Below are 18,790 nucleotides of genomic sequence, written 5' to 3'. Positions count from 1 at the left end.
CGGAGCGGCACAATACAGGTCCCAGAAGACGCTGGGGGGGTGTGGGGGGGGGACAGACACACACAAAGAGCGGGTCAGGACAACCCCCCCCCCCCTAAAAAAAATAAAAAGCATTCCTATCCCCCCCCTCAACGACTGCCCTGGCCTGCTGTGCCCCGCGTCCCCCCCCAGCGCCCGGCTGAGCCCGGGCACACTCGCGACACTGATGGATGGCGGGGGGGGGGGGACACGACGCGGGGGGGGGGGCCGGTGCTCTGTATGCGTGTGTGTGTGTCCCCCCCTGCCCCCGGCGTGGCGGGGGCCTCCCGGCTCCGGCGCTGCCGCCTGTTTTCCCCTGGAAACGGTCGCTACGGCCGGAGCCCAAATTCCTGGGACTTTACATCAGGCTGCAGCATCCCGGGGGGGGCAGGATAAAGGGGGGTCCCCCGCAGCCCCCAGCCCCCCCCCCCCATCCTCCATGGCACTGGGATGGGCCAGTGGGTGTGTGTGACCCCCCCCGCTACCCCCCAAGCTCTGCTTCTGGGTGCCCCCCCCCCCGCCACGCTCCGGTTTGGGGTGTGGTGCCGGGTGCCGGCAGCGGGGGGTTAATGGCCTGGCAGGCGCCGTGCCCCCCCCCTCGCCAGCCCTGCTCTGTGTGTGTGCGTACGTGTGTCCCCCCCCCATAAATCACCAACTAATCGTTTATTGGAAATGGCTGAACGCGGCGGCACCGCGGCGCCCGGCACGGCCGCATCCTGCGCCCCGCTGAGGGCCCCCCCACAGCCCCCCCCCGCCGGGGCAAGACCCCCGGCATGATGCCAACCCATGGGGTGACACCCCCCCCCCCCGCTCCCAGCATCCTCATCATCACCCCCCCCACACACACACACACCCCCCAACCAAGGGTGCTCTGCTGGGGTCCCCCCCCCTCCCCACCACAGCGGGTGCAGGGGGTCCAGCCCCAGCGCTGGGACCCCCCCCGCTCTGCCCCCCCCCGACACTTGGTGCCAAATTGGATCCATCTGGAGGGGCCGGGCGGGGGGGGGCGGGATAGGAAGGCAGCGAGGGGGGGCCCCGAAATCGCTGATGGGAAAAGCAGAGCGGCAGGTTTATGGGGTACGAGGTGATGTGGCGGCAGCAGCGCGGGGAAATTGAGGGGGGGGGCGCGTGTACCCCCCCCCTTTGCCCCCCCCTCCCACAACTCACCACCACCAGGAGTGCAGGAAGCCGGGGGGCTCGCCCAGCGTGATGTTCTTCTCCCATCGGATCTGTGGAAAACGCCGGGGGGGGGGCACAGGGTTGTTTGTTTGGGGTTTTTTTTTGGGGGGGGGTGTCAGGCATTGCCTTGCCAGGCCTGACACCCCGGGGATGGGCTCAGAGAGCTCCGGGGGCTGCAGGACCCCAAGTCCATGGGATGGGGGGGGTCAGGAAGGGGGGGGGGTGTGGGGTGTGTGTGTCCCCCCCCCAGTTTCTTACCTCCGACAGGAAGGTCTGGGCTGATTTCTGGGCCCCCACGTGCAGCAGGTACTCGTAGACGTACAGCGCCAGCCTGCGGGGACGGGGTGTCAGGACCGGGCGCAGCCCCCCCGTGTGTCCCCCCCCCGGGACACGCCACCCCCGGGGTGCTCCCTGCGCCCCCCGGCCCCCCCGGAATTAGGGGAAGCCCCCAAGTGCCACAGGATGCCCCCCCCCCCCCCCCCGACGTTAACTCGTGGGACTAATGAGGGGGGTTGGATGTCACCGCCCTGCAAAGGACACAGGGACCCCCCGGTGACACCGAGTCCCACCGGCGCCATCCCCCGGGGGGCCGCCCCGGTTCCCGAGCCACGGACGGGTGACACGGCCCACGCGGGGCAAGCGGCCACCGCGGGTGTCCCCGGGGACCTGCTGGGGACCCGTCCCGGTGCGCCGTCACCCCCCCGGCAGGGGCGAACGGGACCGGCGGGGGTGCAGCCCGGCCCCCCCGGCTCCGGCAGGTGCCCCCGGGGACAGCGGCGGCCCCGAGCACCGGGACGGCACCGCCGGGGATGCCGGGTCACGGTGCCCGGTGCCCCGGGGGATGGGGGGCACACACATCCCCGCTCCCGCTGCCCCGGCGATGGCAGGGCCAGGAGCGGGGGGGCGGGGGGGCATGTCGGGTCCCGGTGCCCCGGTGGGGGGGACATCCCGGTGCCCCCGGGATAATGGCAGGGCCCGGGGGGACACACACACACATCCCGGCTCCCGCTGCCCCGGCGATGGCAGGGCCCGGAGGGGGGAGGCATGTCGGCTCCCGGTGCCCCGGTGGGGGGGACACACATCCCCGCTCCCGGTGCCCCAGGGCCATGGCAGGGCCCGGAGAGGAGACGACGTCTCTGCTCCCGGTGCCCCGGGGCCATGGCAGGGCCCGGGGGCGAGGCGCGGGGGGGGGGCACATCCCGTCTCCCGGAGGATGCCGCGGCCCGGGGCACATCGGGGCTCCCGGTGTCCCCGGTGTCCGGCTGAACCCCGACGGCTCCCGCTTGCCCCGCGGCGGCTGCCGGTGCGCCCCGGCGGGGCGGGGCCGCGGGGGTCCGCCCGCCCCCCCCCGCTCCCCCCTCCTCCTCCTCCTCCTCCTCCCCTCCTCCTCCTCCTCCTCCATCCCCGCTCCCCCGGCGGCCGCCCCGGCAAACTTCCGCGCCCCCGGCCCGCGCCCGCCGCCGCACTCACTTCTCGCGGGCCTGGCCGTCCGAGGGCACGCCGGAGCCCTTGCCCTTGGCGTACATGCTGGGGCGGCGGCGCGACACCGGCTGTCAGCGGCCCCGGCCCCGGTCCCGGTTCCCCGCCGCCATCCCGGCCCCGGCCCCGGCCCCGGCGGCTCCGGCCCCGCGCCCGCGGGGGAGCTTGAAACCGCCGCGCCGGGCCGGGGGTCCCCGCGCCGCCGCCGCCGCCTCCCCCCGCGCGGCTGTTCCAGCAACGCCGCGCCCCCCCCCCCCCCGCTCGCGTCCGCCGCTCTTAAAAGGGCGATGGCAGAGAGAAGGAGGAGGCGGTGGGGCCAGCGTGGGGTGGAGGAGAGGCGGGGGACACGGGGGGGGGGGGGGGGGCGTGGAGGAACGGGGACACGAGGGGGTGGGCATGGACACGGAGGGACGCGGACATGAGAGGGTGGAGACAGACGCGAGGGGTGGGCATGGGGGGGGGAGGACACACGGGGGGGGACGCGAACGCGAGGGGGCGGGTGTGGAGGGGCGCTGACACGGGGGGACGGACGCGGAGGACGGTGGTCACGGAGGGACACGGGCACGAGGGGGTGGGCACAGAGTCAAAGGGGTGGGGTGTAGGGACATGGCGGGGGGGGGGGACACACACGGACCCGAGGGGGGGACACGGAGGGACACGGACCCGAAGGGGGGCCCCGGGCACGGGGTGGGGGGGATGGACACGAAGGTTGGGGGGGGACAGAGGACACTGACGGGAGTGGAAGGCACCGGGGGGGACGATGGGGACACCCCCCCCGCCCGGAGCCCTCCGGCCCAGCCCTGGGGTCCCCTCACAAGGGGTGTCCCACGGGGGGGGTGGGGGCACCCCTGCGCAGAGCCCCCGTGGGAGCTGAGAGCCGGACCCCCCCCAGCCCCTGCTCCGACCCCGTCACTGGGCACCGCGGCTGTGCACGCGTGGGGGGGGGGCAGAACATGCGTGTGCGTGTGGCAGTAGGCGTGTGCGCATGTGACGGTGTGTGTGTGGCAGCACATGTGTGTGTGGCAGTGCATGTGTGTACGTGTGGCAGTACACACGGCTGTGTGTCAGTACGTGTGGCAGCAAATGTGTGCGTGGCAGTACACACGTGTGCGTGTGGCAGTACATGTGTGCGCGGCAGTGCATGCGTATGCGTGTGGCAGTACATGTGTGTGGCAGTGCGTGCGTTGTGTGGCGGTACACGCGTGCGCATGGCAGTACGCACGTGCCTCAGTACATGCGTGTGCGCGGGACAGCACGTGTGCACGGCAGTACACGCGTGCGCATGGGGCAGTACATGTGTGCGTGGCAGTGCATGTGTGTGCGTGTGGCAGTACACGCGTGTCCGGGCGCGTGCGTGCACACAAGTGCCCTCGAGCCTACGTGGGGTGCGTGTGCACCTACATGCGTGTGCAGCAGCGTGTGCATGTCTGCGTGTGCCCGGGGGGGGGGTGTCAAGGACACGTGAGGCCGTGGGGGCCCCCCCCAGCCCTGAGATCCCCCCCCCCGGCCCCGGGCTCCCCCCAGGGCCCTCAGGCGGGGGGGGGGGGGGGGGGTCAGAGCCCGCAGCACCCAGGGAAGGGCCGGGGGGGTCCGGCGGCGGCCGGGGGGTGCTGAGGTGGGGGGTGCTGCCCCCCCCGGGGCTGGCTACGCCCTGGCAGGGTGACACGGTGACACGAGGCAGCAGGACCCGCCTGTTCCTCTTCCCGCACCCCCGCCTGCACCAGGCAGAGCGCGACCGCAGCGCAGGCAAGTTGGGGTGCTGGGGGGGGGGGGGGGGATAAAAACCACCCCCTGGGCCCCCCGGGTGCTGCCCTGCCCGGGGAGGGAGGCGGCGGGGTGGGCGCCAGCCTGGGCTGCACTGGGCGGCTCGGTGGGAATTGGGGGGGGTCCGCGCTCAGGCGGGCGTTGCTGACCCCCCCGTTTCCCACGCAGGCGCCCGGCGCTGGAGGGGCCATGGGGCACCCTGCAGCCCCCCCCGTGCTGCTGCTGCTGCTGGTGCTGCGCCCCGCGGCCCCCTCGCCCCCCTGCTTCCAGGTGCCACCGGACGCCCCGGCCGAGCTGGATTTGGCCAACAGTAGCCACCACTGTGCGGAGCTGGACTGGGGCCCCTTCGGGCGGCAGCGCCGGCTGGGGCTGAGCCGGAACGGCATCGCGGCGCTGAGCCCCTCATCCCGCGTCGGGCCGGCGCTGGAGGACCTGGACTTGTCCCACAACCGGCTGCGGGACCTGCCGGCCGCCTTCCTGAGCCGGGCGCGGGGGCTGCGGCACCTCCAGCTCCAGCACAACCAGTTGCGGGAGCTACCGGCCGGATTCTTCACCAACGCCACGGCTCTGCGAAGCCTCCGGCTGGAGGGCAACCCCCTGCCCGCCGTGCCCCCCACCGCCTTCCAGGCCGGCCTGTGGCACCTGGCCGTGCCGTGCCGCTGCGACGTGGTGGGCAGCGTCCTGGCCCCCTGCGCCTGCTCCCAGCCCGGCTGCTCGGGGCCCTGGTGCCGCTGCATCACGGACCACCACGACTCCTTCAACGTCACCGATTTTCACGCCCGCGAATGCCACGGCAACGTGGGGCTGGTGGCCGGGGTGGCCGCCGGGGTGGCCGCCGGCGTGGCCGTGCTGCTGGTGGTCGTCGCCGGGGTTTGCTACCGGCGGAGGAAAGCGGCCGCTGGTGTTGGTGGAGCGGGGTCGGGCAAGTGGGAGTCCGCCGCGGCCCACGGGCAGCCCCGCTACATCAGCCGGGCCACCGAGACCGGCGCCGCCGGTGTTGCGCCCGACTACGAGAACGTCTTCGTGAGCACCTGCACCGCCGCGGCCGCCGCGCGGGGCTGGACACCGGGGTGGCCGGAGGAGCGGGTCAGGTGAGGCTCTGGCGCGGGGGATGCTGCTCGGGGTGTGGCCCGTCCCCTTCCTGCTCTGCCATGCCTCGTTGTCCCATGCCGTGCTGTGCCACGTTATCCCATCCCATCCCAACTCATCCCATCCCAACTCATCCCATCCCAACTCATCCCATCCCATCCCAACTCATCCCATCCCAACTCATCCCTTCCCAACTCATCCCATCCCATCCCAACTCATCCCTTCCCAACTCATCCCATCCCAACTCATCCCATCCCAACTCATCCCTTCCCAACTCATCCCATCCCAACTCATCCCATCCCATCCCATCCCAACTCATCCCATCCCAACTCATCCCTTCCCAACTCATCCCATCCCAACTCATCCCTTCCCAACTCATCCCATCCCTTCCCAACTCATCCCTTCCCAACTCATCCCATCCCATCCCAACTCATCCCATCCCAACTCATCCCTTCCCAACTCATCCCATCCCTTTCCAACTCATCCCATCCCAACTCATCCCATCCCAACTCATCCTATCCCATTCCAATTCTTCGCATCCCATCCCAATCCCTATTCCCATCCCATCCCATCCTGTGCCATGCTATCCAGTCCCATGCATGCCATCCCGTGCCATCCCGTGCCACCCCACGTCACCCCACGCAGTGCCACCCGTGCCATCCCGTGCTGTCCCCATCCCACCATCCCCACAGCCCAGGCCCTTGCCGGGGCTGAGCCCCTTTCCCCCCCACCCAGAGCCACCCCGTGTCATTCTCTCCCCCACCGGGGACCCGCCACCCCCCACCCTGCCCCACAGCCTGGGCACGGTGTGGGGGTGCCACCCCTCTGTCCCCCCCAGCCCCCAGGGCCCAGTGGATGACGATTATTTCCTGGAGAGCGAGGCCGCCGACGGGGACCAGCCCATCTACGCCAACACGCAGAGCCCCGGCGAGGACATCTACGTCGTCCCCAACCAGTGAGGGGCCGGAGGGGGGGGGGGGGGGGCCGGGGTGGAGCTCTGGCTCCCACCAACGCTTCTCCCCAGGGCCTTTCCCTGCGCCCCCCCAGCCCAGAGGGGACGGGGATGGGCGCTCCCCATGGATGAGTGTTGGGACGGGGACACGCGTGGTCCCCACGCACACCTCCCGCCAGGGACACCTTTCTCAAAGGGGAGGGGGGGGGTGTTTTTTTAATCTACCCCCCCCAGGCCCCCTCCTTCGCCCCAGTTCCTACCGCGGGGCGAGGGCTGACGCTTCCTCCCCGGCCACCGACCGCAGGGACGCCTCAGCGCAGCAGCCGGCATGCGGCGCCGTCCCGGCCGGGGACACGCGTGGGGCCCCCCCGGGGCCATCTGACAGAGCCGGGGGCCGGGGGGCGACCGCGGCACACGGTTCCTCTTCCCCTTCTTCGTCTGCCAGTGGCGAGTGTCAGGGTGCACGTGCGCTTGGGGACATGCCGTCGGCTGGGGACATCTGCGCACGGGGACCAACCCCGCTGTCGCCTGCACCCCTCTCCCTTTTCTTGCTAAATCTGCCACTTTGGGGAACAGAGCAAAAAAAACAACTTTTTTTTTTTTTTTTTTTTTTTAATATTCCCTGAGCTGCCAGGTTGTGCACCCCGAGGGGACCAGCAGCCTGGGGATGTGGGGACCCTGTGGCTTGTCCTGGTGTCCCCCCCACCCCAGCTCTGCGTCGTTCCCTGAGCTCCAGCCCTTGTGTTGCTCCACCGTGCCCCATTAAATGGCTTAATTATCTTAAATTACTTGTGTAGCTCGTGGTCTGCTGGGAGCCCCAGGGCAGGACACGGGGTGGCTGGTGCCGTTCCTGGGCTGGATCCGTCCCTCGGGCAGCAGCGGGGTGACACCAGCCGAGCAGAGCCGCCGTTCGTTATCTGTTAATGACCCGACAGCCCCGATGAGGGACATCCCAGCACAGGGGGGGGCTGTAAACTTGAACCTGAAGGAGCTCTGGGAGGCCTGGGGGCCCTGGAGCTCTCAGAGCCAGTGTCCCCAGAGCAGGGGTCCCAGTGGACCAGGACCCCCAAGGACAGGTCCCCAGAGCCCGTGTCACTTTGGCCCAGGTCCCCAGGGTGGAGGTCGCTGAAGCCCAGGTCCCTCAAGTCCACGAGCGCAGAGTGAACGTCCCCATAGCTCGTGTCCCCCAAGCCCTGGTCCCCAGAGACCCCATCCCCAGGCTGGAGGTCCCCATATTCCATGTCCCTCAAGCCCTGGTGTCCCCACAGACCCCATCCCCAGAGTGGGCATCTCCTTATCCCACATTCCTCAAACCCAGGTCCCCACCGGGAGCTGCCAAGGGGCCGGGGCAGCCCAGGACACCCCTGGGAGGGGCTGGAAGAGGGGACAGGCCAGAGAGGACCTGGGACCAGCAGAGCCACCTCGTCCAGCTGTGCCGAGTCCCTTGGGGACACGGTGCATGTCCCCGACGTCCGCGGTGGCAGAGCCCGAGGGAGCTGGGGTTTCCCCCACCCCTTGGTGCCCAGGGGGGTGTCCCACATCCCTGGAAATTGGGCAGTGGCTGCACCGCCCGGGGTGGTGGGGGGGGTCAAGGCTGCACCCAGCACCCAGCTCAAGGACACAAACAACTCAAAGGTCCCTGGGAGCATCGCCCAGGCATTACTCACCCGCTGGCAGGGCGGGGATGGGGCCAGCCTGGGCCTGGGCAGCCGTAAGGATTTACCAGCAAATCCGGATGGAATCGGCTCCCTGGGGAGTGGGGGGCCCCCCCCGAAGGCGACCTGCTGCGGGGCTTCGGTCAGAGACCCCTGGAGTTGTGCAGGAGGAGCAGGCAGCAGCCCTGTCCCCATCGCTTTATTCATTTACATTATTACTTTATTTCTGCTGTATAGACATATATAAAATACAAATACACACCAAAAAAACCCGCAACCTTTCCCAAAAAGATATTTTGCTATAAAACACAATAAATTAGCAATAAATAAAAGTGTTGTATAAATAAGTCTCTAAGCAGAGATGATGCTCAGACACGGGGAGGGATGTGGCCACCCCAAGGACAGACCCCCCCCAGCCCATTTGGGCTCTCTGGGGTGGGAAGGATCCACCTACCAAATAAAATACGGGTTTAAATAAGGGAGGAGAGGGAGGAATAAGTTATTGTGGCTTGTGGAGGGGGGGTCACAACCAGAGACCCTGTGGCTGAGCCGAATAGCGGAGCCGGGGCTGGCGTTGGAGGCATTTTGTGCCACGGGGTCAGTTTTTTGGGGTGCTGGAGCTGCCGGGGGGCGGTCAGGCGCTGCCCCATGCGGGTGGTGACGGGTCCCAGTCGGCGCTGGGAGCGATGCCATCAGGCACAGTGGCACTTGGTGACCAGCATGTCCTCGAAGAGGGTGGAGACCAGCCGGCCCTCGCCGTCGTAGTGCATCAGCACCATGGGGTCGTAGCCGGCGGGGACGCAGCAGGGCGGCGGGGTGGCTTTGGAGAGGGAGTGCATGCGGGCCTTGATCTGGGCGTGCATGCTGGCCGGCTTGTAGTTGTGGGGACAGGAACCTTCGCAGAACCTCATGTAGTAGCTGTTGGGGGCAATGACCCAGTCCGACCAGCCGATGTCCTGGAAGGAGACCTTGAGCGACTTGAGGCAACACTTCCCATCGCTCTTCCCACACTCCTCCTCCAGCCCCCGCGCTCTCCTGGCCCCCCGGCCCGTGGTCTCATGAGTTTCCACCTCCAGCACCAGCGTCTCGCCCCCCGAGGTGGCCAGCAAGGCTGAGACGTTGGCCGTGAAGGCCAACTCCAGGCACAGCGTGTCCTCGGGACCGGTAGCCCAGGGCTGGACGGCCGCTGTGAGGTCCAGGCTCGGGGCATCACGGTCCAGCTCTTGGCTACGCAGGAGCTGGGGGGTCCCGTGAGCCCCCTGCAGCGTGTAGATGCTGACCCGGGGGGGCACTGAGGCATCGAACGGGGACATGCCAGGCGATGCCAGCGACTGCTTGAAGAGCTTCAGCTCCGCCTGCACCACCCGGAGCTGCCGGTGGAAAGTCTCGGTGCGGGAGAGGAGAAGATGGTAGCGGTAGGGACCATGGGGGTCCTGGTCTCCAGGGCGGTCCCGGTCTCCTGGGGTGTCCTGGTGTCCCTGAGGGGTGTCTGGCCAGCGCAGCACTGTGGAGACAGAGGGGACAGTTGATCCGTCCTGCCAGCCAAGGCTCCTGTGGGCAGCCAAAGCGCCGCTTCCGGGGAATCACCCCAATCCTGAGGGATGTTGAGGCCGAGGGAGATTCAGCCCCATCCTCATCCTCGGATCACTCGGGACCCACCGTCTCCCAGGGACCCCCTGCGGGTCTCGCTGAGGGGTGGCAGCTGGGGCCGGAGCAGGTGCCCCAGGACCCGTTGGTGCGACCCCCACCCCACACCCCCCGTGCCGAGACAGCAGGAGCTGAACATTTCCCTAAATTACCCCAGATCCAGATAAAACCCCAAACTGGGGCTCAAGCTGGGGCTCGAGGACTGGCACCTCCCCTCTTCCCCTCCCCTCGCCCCCCTGAAACATCTCAAACCCCGCTCTGGGCACCCACCCGCTGATCAAAGCTTGCATCCCAAATTTCCTGCGTTTTGTGTTTTTAAGCAAAACAGCTCCAACAGCGGCTCCTCCCCACTGCCCGGGCAAGGGAAGCAGCCGGGATAAGGATGAGGGAGGCCACCAGGATTCATGCCCGGTCATGTCCCGGCACACGCCGGGTTGTCGTGTGCGAGCGGGGACACGTTGGGGGACACACGTGTGCGTGTGTTCCCGGGGGGGACGAGGGTCCCGGGATGCGCGTGGAGCAGCGGCCACTTACATGTGGGGGTCAGGCGATGCAGGCGCCTGGTCCCGGGCATGGCTCCCTCCTCCTCCTCCTCTTCCTCCTCCTCCTCCTCCCGGCTCCCGTTCCCCGTCAGCTCGGCCACTTTCTGCTGGTAGAGCCGCTGCGCCCGCTGGATGCTCTCCTGGTCCGGCCGGTGCTGGGTGCTGGGGGGGGCCGCCATCCCCAACCGCTCCAGGATCCCCTTTTTGATGGCTTCCAGCTGGAGCTTGTCCTCGTCCCACGGCGGGGGCCTCAGCTCCACGCCGGCGAGCAGCAGCAGGAGCAGAAGGCAGGTGAGGGTGGCCCTGTCATCCCACAGCACCCTCGGCATCGCGCAGGCAGCCGGTGATCCCGCGGTGGGGGGGGGGGCGGAATTTATTTGCAAAATCTCTCGTGCAAAGGCTGGACGTGCCACTCGTGGCGATGCTGCCAGGGGAATGAATGAATTGGACCAGACCTGACTTTATAGGAGCCGAACTTTGCCCGCCCTCCGTCCCCCCTCCCAGTCCCAGGCTGCTGGCGGGTGACGCCGGAGTAAACACCCCGCAGGAATCAGTCCTCCCCGCCTGGGATTTCATACGGGAGCTCTAACAGTGATTTGCAAGCTGGGTTGCAGCTGTGGAGATGAAAAACATGTCATACTTTTTCTCAGACGCAAACATTTCCCTTCCACCTCCCGTTTTCCCCCAGGGATCACCGTGCCGGCTCACGGCCCGGGGGATCCCCCTCACCTCCCCTGCCCCCTTGGTAAGGGGCAAGTGGCCACGGGCAACGTCCAACGGCCTTGGTGGTGGCAGAGCTGGTGGCAGGGGGTGATGGAGAGAGGACGATGTGCGGGCAGGCGATGTCACGGCTTGTCCATCCCTGTATCCTTGGCTGCCTTCTCCGTCCCTCACCTCGTGCCGGTCCCCGTTGGCACATGGATCCCTGTTATCGCGTGGGGCTGAGCCAGGGACTCAGCCCGTTCCCTAAAACCCCTCACGGAAGCAGAAGCGGAGCCGGGAAGCGGCGGCCGGGCAGCCTGGCTCACGCTGGCACATGCACAGAGGAGGGAGTGGATCAGTGTTGGACCTTGTCCCACCAAACCACCCGCAGCCCCGCTGGTGGCAGCGGCTCCTCTGTGCAGCCGGTGCGGCTGGGGGATGGCTCTGCCCTGGGTTTAGTCTCTCCTGAAGTAATGTCAGCCGGGGTTACATCATCCCTGGGCAGCCCGAAGGTGGTTGGGATGGCGCCGGGCAGGCCGGGGTGGCGCGGATCCAGCGGGGCCACGTGCGGTGGGAAGCGCCGTGCCAGCCCGGGGCTGCCCGTGCGCCGGGGACGAGAAAACCCGCGGTGGGAACAAGCCACCAAGGCCGGTGTGGGACCACCCGCCTCTTGTCTTCTCCTTAGGGATGCTTTGACCAAAAAAATGTGGGTGGATGGGAGCAGAGGGATGAGAAATCCCGGGTCGGGTGAGGCAATGGATAGGTCCACCCCGGCACTGGCCGGGACAGGCGAGGCTGTTCCCAAATGTCCTGACGTTGAGACACGGTCTTTAACCGTGCTCCCACCACGGGATGAACGTGCTCACAGTAATCCCGTGATTTATGGCTGTTTATCCTCTGCTCCTCCTCGGGAGCCCGGCACCAGCCTTACTCCTGCCTTTCTCACCCAGTTTCTCATGGGGTTGCCTGAGGCAAAACCGAGACCGAACGTTTCACCCTAAAACACGTGAGTGGAGAAGTCTGTCAGCACGGGCAGCGTCACGTGGAGGGGATCGCCCCGCGTCCGGCTCCTCTGCCCTGCTCTGATCCGTTCTTGCAGAGGGATGGACGAGGAGGAGGCAGGAGGAGCCCACCAAGAGACCTCGCACCATTTCACGCTGCTTTTAGAGCCTCCAGCTTGGAAAGAAACCCCACGCGTGTCTCACGTGGAAACCTCAGGGCCGGGTTTATCTCAGGTGCTTCATCCCATGTGGAGTTGGGCACCGTCCTGCTGCTGTCACAGGTGGCACGTCACCCGTCCCCCCAGCAGCTGGGATGAGCCCCCCCCCCCCGCCCCAGATGAGCCTCCTTGGAGCATCTTCCTTCAGGGAGCTGGTCCAGGCACTGGCTCCTCAGCGGGTGATTTTGTTCCAGCCAGAGCTGTGGGATCCTCGAGGAGTTCTGGGGATCACCAAGCCCCACTGTGATCCCCTCTCCTGGGGATTTTATCAGCTGGGGTGGCTGCAACCCTTCAGCCCCCCGCAATCCAGGGAAGAGGGAGCATCACCCCAGGAGGACCTCAAACCTCCAGGAGAGACCCCGAGGCAGAACTGTCACACCAGCACCCCTGCCCCAAACATCTCCGGGCCCCCAGCAGGAACCAGCCCGGCCACCAACACCCTCCACCACCTGCAAGGTGTCAAACGTGCTTGTCCGAAGCCAAATCGGAGCCGTGCAGCGTGTCCGGGCGCAGGAAGAGGCCCCGACCCACTGCCTGGCCCTTGAGCAAGACCCAGCAAACCCCTAAATCCTGAAGTTCTGCTTTTGCAATGAATTTTCTAACCGTGGGCGCGTTGCGTGGTACGAGCCCCATCCACGAGTGACGCACGGTGGCTCGCGCTCAGACACCATCAAAGTTTGCCGAAGCCGGATGTTTTTCCCCCGAAAGGCGCCAGCCATGGAAGTCGGAGATTTACAGTCCAGCAGCAGCCATAAAACTTGGGTTTTAAGAGCAGCGGTTGGGGACGCCGAGCGGCCTGTTATGAAATGTCCCAGCGTGTCCTCACCAGCCTGTAAGATGCGATTGCACGACCTCGGCCCCGCGCGTAAACAGCATCCCACGTTTCCTCCGGTCCTCTTGCATCAGAAGGGCCGATTTTTCCGATTTCCCAGGGGGGATGCAGGTTCCTCTCCAGTTAACGCATCCGACGCGCATCCCTCGGCAAGGTACAACCGCAGCGCAGCTCTCACCTGCCTGGATCTAGATTCACGGGAGTGCTTGGCCACGGGATTGCTGGTGGCTGGGGACTCCCAGACCTCGGAGGGGATGAGCCAGGGGCTGAGGGTGAGGAGGAGCTGATGCCCTGGTGCTGTCACTCCTCTGCACGCAGCGAGCGGGAGAGAAACTGGGGGTTTGGGGGATTAAAGCATCAAGTGGGTGCCAGTGGCTGGAAAGGCTGCTAGAAAGTCCAGGAAAACCTGAGCCTGGAAAGACGTAAATAATCTTTTCGCCTTCTCTCCATCTCCAGACAAGAGGTGATGGCCTGGGAGCGTGGTGGGGGATGTGGCAGGTGCTCGCTGCCATCCCCAGAGCCACCCGCGGCTCCCAGCTGAGCCAGCGCTGGGGAAAAAAGCCACATTGCAAATGCTGAGATTAAACACCAAAGGAAACAAGAAGGGGAACGTGAACATTAGTCACTTCCCCATGAAATGCAGGCCGGCTGCAGCCCTGAGCTTGAACCAACTCGAGGAGGGCTCGGAGAGGGCCTGGAGAAGCTCCCGGCACCGCGCTGGGCTGCGGGACGAGCCCACAGCGGCCACGTGCAACCGGAGCTTCGTGGCTCCTCGCATGAAACTGCTTGAAGAGATCGTGGCTGAGGACTCGGCCCCACTCTGCTCCCCCTGCAGCTTCCCCCAGCCCGGGGGGAGAGCAGAGCAGATGAGGGAGCTCCGAAGGGCTTCGATTCCCCACAAAAGCACAAAACTTCCCCGCGGCTTCTCGCCCACAGGCTCTTGCAGAAACCTCAGTTATTTTTGCAGCGTCCGTTATCGCAAGCGACATGACGGGAAGTGCTGCCCTTCAGATTTTAGGTCGAGCAGTTCTTGGTGGCCGTTGAGCAAGCGGCTCCTGAAAAGGCTCTGATAAAAGCCAAACCCCCGCCCCCGAGAGGGGGCACACATCAGGCTCGGGACGGACAGAGGGAGGTTACAGCACCCCATCGTCATCACGCTGCAAGGCCGGGTGCTCCCCATGAGCTACAGAACCTCCCGTGCTCCCCAGAACTACTTGGGTTGAGCAAATCGGATGCTGGAGGGGGTTATTTCCTGCAAACTACTGCAAGCGAGGTAGATAACACTCTCCCACAGTGCATTTTTCAGCCAAGGGCTAAGAAGGGAAGAGCAGCGCAGCTTCCCGTATCTGCTGCCACCACATGAAGCTCCAAGCAGCTCTCAGGGCTTGGTCTCTAGGGAAGTTGGTGGCTGGAGGCAGCTTCAGCACTTCCAGGAGTAATTCAGGGTGAGAAAAGCCTCGGTGAAGGGGGAAAAACCCAGCCGGCCTCTGAGGCAACCCATCGGTCACATCATGGCCAAGGGTTGTTCCATCCCGTCTCATTTCAGGTCTGGGAATGGGCGCAGAGGGATGGGGGGTGCGGGCTCTCCCTCCACTGCCAGCGTGGGATGTTTGGGAAGCTCATCCCGTGTTTTCCCAGCGCTGGCCAGTGTCACAATGAATCGGCAGAGTGAAAGCTCTATTGACCTTTAGACGTTTCTAAATAAAAAAACAAACAGGACGGGTCAGGTGAACAAAAAGCAGCTTTTGCTCTGTCACAGTTGGAATCACATTTTTCTTCCTCTGCTGCAAGTTTACAGCATCTGCTAAAAATGAGACTTCTGCTCCACTTGGACAAAGACATTTCTGCCTCTACCGCACCCGTGGTCAACGATTAACTCGAATTCCCAGCCCCCTCAGCCCGGGCAGCGCAGGAAATCATTCCAATAACGGCCAAAAATGGAAACCTCACTTGAGAGACCCTCACCCGCTGCCTCAGCCACCTCCCTTCCAGCCACGCTTTCGGCATGAGGAAGTTCTCCGCTCGCAACGAGCATCTTTCCTGAAACAGGCTCCCTGGACAGACAGATTTACAGGTTGGCTCTGGCCTCTAGGATGCTTTACAGCCCGCAGTGGTGTTTCTGCTTCGGCAGACATAAATACGGTGTAATGCCTCGAGAGCATCATCTGCGCCAGCAACAGGCTCAGCCTGGGCTGGATAGAAGTGATGGTTGTTGAGAAGCAGCTTTAAAAAAAGAAGCTTTTTTGATGGTGTGAGTCTCTTTCTGTTCAAACAGGGGACACGTCTCACCCCTCTGACATGCCAAAACAGCCCTTCAGCTCCATTTTGAGTGTGGATCCAGCAGGAAGCCCCAGGCTGAGGCTTTAGGGAGCTTCGTGCTCCCTCGGACGGCGGCGCTGAGCCCAGGAGTGAAGCACAAGGCAGCGACAGAGCGAAAGCTGCAGCTCTAACCAGGGACCTGCCTTCACGCAGGCTCCGAGCCACGCTCAGGAGGGACCCAGGCGAGCTCTAAATCCTCCCTCCAAAAAAGCTTTCCAGTACAGGGTGGAAAATAGATGAAGGAAATCAAACCCAATGTAGGCACAGCCCAGAACAGCATCACTTTTACCAAGGAAAGCCTCAGGAGATGCCACAAGGGAAGGACAACCCCGAAAGCTCCTTAAAACTGTAGGATTTTAAAAGTCTGGATTTTTTTTTTTAAGCACGAGGCACTATTTTGGATGAGGGCTGAGAATGAAAGCTGCTGCAGAATTAAGCGAGGTTGCTGTTAGTCTAACCTCCAACAGAAATAAATTTATTTGTGAACTTGGGCATGGATCAGGCTTCTGTGTCCATCAGGAGGGAATTAGTCACCGGAGTGTGACACGGGGAAGGGCTGAGTACACAGGGCACGCTGCTCCCACACCAGAGCTGCCACCGCAGCGGGAAGCAGCTGAGATGAGCAGCAAAAAGAGACTTTCCCCCAGGCCTGAGCCGTGATGCTGGTTGGGAAATGATCAAGAAAACCCCAGTCCGTAGCAGAGGTAGGTGGTGAATATTCATTTGTATCTCCTGGAATGCTGGAGCCAGACCATGAGGTACCTCCAAGCAGCAGAGGAAGAAAAACGTGGCTGAAATGCCACAGTGAGGAGCCCTGGCACGGGGAAATACTCGGCCAGAGCATCACCCCTGGCATGGAAACCTCACACTGGGAATTCTGCGCTGCACTGGGAGCGTGTCCATCCCCAGCCGTCCAGCCCAGGGTGCAAGAGGCAGCAAACCCTGACCCGGGACCTGCCCGCACATGCCTCCACTTGAAGGCAGCGCGGGCTGCTCGGAGCGGGCAGGAAATTCCAGCCATTCCCCTGCACCAGATCCGCAGCTGCGAGCTTGGGAGTGAAGCTCTGGGGAGCCCTTCGGCAGCGGCTGTAAGGGAGGGTGGGCTCTCCAGCACCTTCGCTTGAGGTCAGCTTTGATTTGCAAGCTGGGAAAACGCGGAGGGCAAGCAGCCTGCCAGATGGAGGCGGCCCAAAAATCCCACCTCATTTACTAAGGGTTTGGAGGGCCGGAGGAAGAAAAGATGGGGAATAGAGCAGGCTGTTACAAGAAAAAAAAATTAAGATCTATAAGGAGCCGGTCCAGCAGAGATCTCCTCCCCAGTTCTCTGGATCTGCATTCAAGAATCCCAAGCGGGATGCTCTGGGATGAGCTTCCTCACCGCCAAGCAGAGAAACCTTCGATCTCTCCCTCCGGAGAGTTCCGGTTGCAAAACGAACTCACTGACACGGGGCTTTACCCAACAGCATGACATCACTCTGGAAACACCGCCTTGCAGGAAAAGCTTATCACCTTATAAAGCAAATTAAACCAGGAGTGATTTCATCGGGGGCTGGCTCATGGGAGAGCCTGTGTTCTCTCCGGGGAGAGCACGTCCTGGCTCACGTTTGAGGAAGATCTTGAAGCTCCCCGGTGCCCGTCGCGTGCTGGGATCAACGAGTCTAACAAAAGCAGAACACCACAGTGCTCCAGCTCTGAAGAAAAGGCTGGAGAACTCGTGGGCAGCTCAGGAAAAAAAAAAAACAACCAACCAACCAAATGTTCCCAGAGCTAGGGCATTGAAAAAAGACAGGAAAAGCAGAGATTCAAAAAGAACCATCACGTTTTCCTTTCTGATCGCCCCTCCAGTCAAAAAGCACCGTTAACTCTCCAGAGCAGGGGCCAGCTTTTGGGCAAGGACCACAGCGTGACCTCCCCGAGCCCCTTCTGTCACGTCCCGCTCCGACGAGGGGGACAAGTGACTCAGATTCGCAAATCCCCAATTGGAGCGGACAACAAGTCTCCAAGTTCAAGCATTTATTAACTACCTACAATGTACTAATTGAACACATGATAAATGGCTAAGTACAGAGCAAGTTGTGGCGAGCAATGTAATATGCTTTGCATTTCTTAATAGAAAAGGAAAAGAGGGAGATAGAGGGAATGGGGGGATACAGATCACCAGTCTGGGTTTCTGCGCTGATCCCGCCGGCGAGGGTTCCAGGAGGCAGCCGTCTTCTTCGCTGGCATTCGTCTTCTTCACTTCACTGCTTTCTCCAGACGGTCGGGGGGGCAGGGAGAGGGACAGAGAGAGAGAGAGAGCCCTTTCTTCCCCCCTTTGATTTATACCCATTTTCCTTGGGTCCGTCCCCGAGGTCGACCCACAGAGCTACGTATCCCATGTATAGGGAGGGGTAAGGTGTTTCATGGGATGATGTCATTAGCATGATCATGACAGCCCTCGTTAGCATATTGAGGGGTGTCAACTTTAATATGCATTTTGTGGATAATCAAGCAAAGTTCATTCACCGGACACATGGCCCTTGAAATGTGCCCAGGTGCCCCAGGGCAGAGCCGTCCTGTCTCCACAGGGCTCTCTCCCCCAGCTACCTCGGGCAGCGTTATCAGCTTCGGCCTCCACAGCATGCACCCCGTGACTCAGAGTTCTGTCTTGCGAGTGTTTGAGGCATTTCTTCAATCAGCCTCAACTTTTGCTTTCCCAGGTTGTTTGTCTTAGTTTCTCACAGGCCTGGTTTCTTGTCTCTCACACCTTCCCACCTCGCTACGCTGGGCTGGCTCTGGGCTTTAGCTTTGCTTAGCTTTACCCCTCGGTCTTAGCAAAGCCGTGCCTTGAGGTGATAAATGCGACGTCCAACCTGCTCTGCAGAGCAGCTGGCGAGGGGCAAACGCTCAATGTCCCACATCCTCGGTGCAATCGCTGCTCGAGTTGCTGTTCCTTCGCTTGGTGACGCCTCCGCTCCTCCCATCCCAGCAGCACCAGAGGTGGGGGCAGTCGGGACCACCAGAAGCCCCCAGGACCAAGCTGAAGCTGTCCATGTGTTGTACCTGTGCCAGGCTGTCCCGGGCCAGGCTCGACGCTGTGCAAGCTCTGGCTGTATGGCAGCACCATCTGGTGGCACCAGTCCTCCCCATCGCACCAGTTTGCTCCCAGTCAGGACCAGTGGCAGCAGGAACAGGGTAGCAGCCTGGGAGCAGCTCACACAGGACTTGTGTTTTGGCCTGGGGAGGAGTGGCTGGAGAGCTGTGAATCAGAGCGGGACCTTGGGAGTTGGTTGCCAGCCGGCTGATCAGGAGCCAGCCGTGTGCCCAGGGGGCCAAGGAGGGCAACGGCATCCTGGCTTGTGTCAGCACTGGCGTGGCCAGCAGGGACAGGGAAGGGATCTGAGCCCTGGGCTC

The 18,790-nt window shown here is 63.9% G+C and overlaps 2 protein-coding genes across 2 annotated transcripts; one reads left to right on the top strand and one right to left on the bottom strand.

The window, feature by feature from the left end:
• The first annotated feature begins 4,622 nt into the window (after positions 1–4,622).
• Positions 4,623–7,250, top strand: LRRC25 (leucine rich repeat containing 25). The gene is made up of 2 exons (XM_074928037.1): positions 4,623–5,531; positions 6,368–7,250. The coding sequence occupies exons 1-2, from the start codon at positions 4,630–4,632 to the stop codon at positions 6,486–6,488; spliced, it is 1,023 nt and encodes a 340-aa protein (XP_074784138.1). The 5' UTR covers positions 4,623–4,629; the 3' UTR covers positions 6,489–7,250.
• Positions 7,251–8,672: 1,422 nt separating this feature from the next.
• Positions 8,673–10,654, bottom strand: GDF15 (growth differentiation factor 15). The gene is made up of 2 exons (XM_074928210.1): positions 10,318–10,654; positions 8,673–9,640 (listed from the first exon to the last, which is right to left on the bottom strand). The coding sequence occupies exons 1-2, from the start codon at positions 10,652–10,654 to the stop codon at positions 8,829–8,831; spliced, it is 1,149 nt and encodes a 382-aa protein (XP_074784311.1). The 3' UTR covers positions 8,673–8,828.
• Between the last annotated feature and the right edge of the window lie 8,136 nt (positions 10,655–18,790).

The sequence above is a fragment of the Athene noctua genome, chromosome 27 (assembly GCF_965140245.1).
Source record: "Athene noctua chromosome 27, bAthNoc1.hap1.1, whole genome shotgun sequence".
NCBI classification, from domain to species: Eukaryota; Metazoa; Chordata; class Aves; order Strigiformes; family Strigidae; genus Athene; species Athene noctua.
The sequence above is the reverse complement of the archived record's forward strand: the minus strand, read 5'-3'. Positions and strand labels throughout refer to the sequence as shown.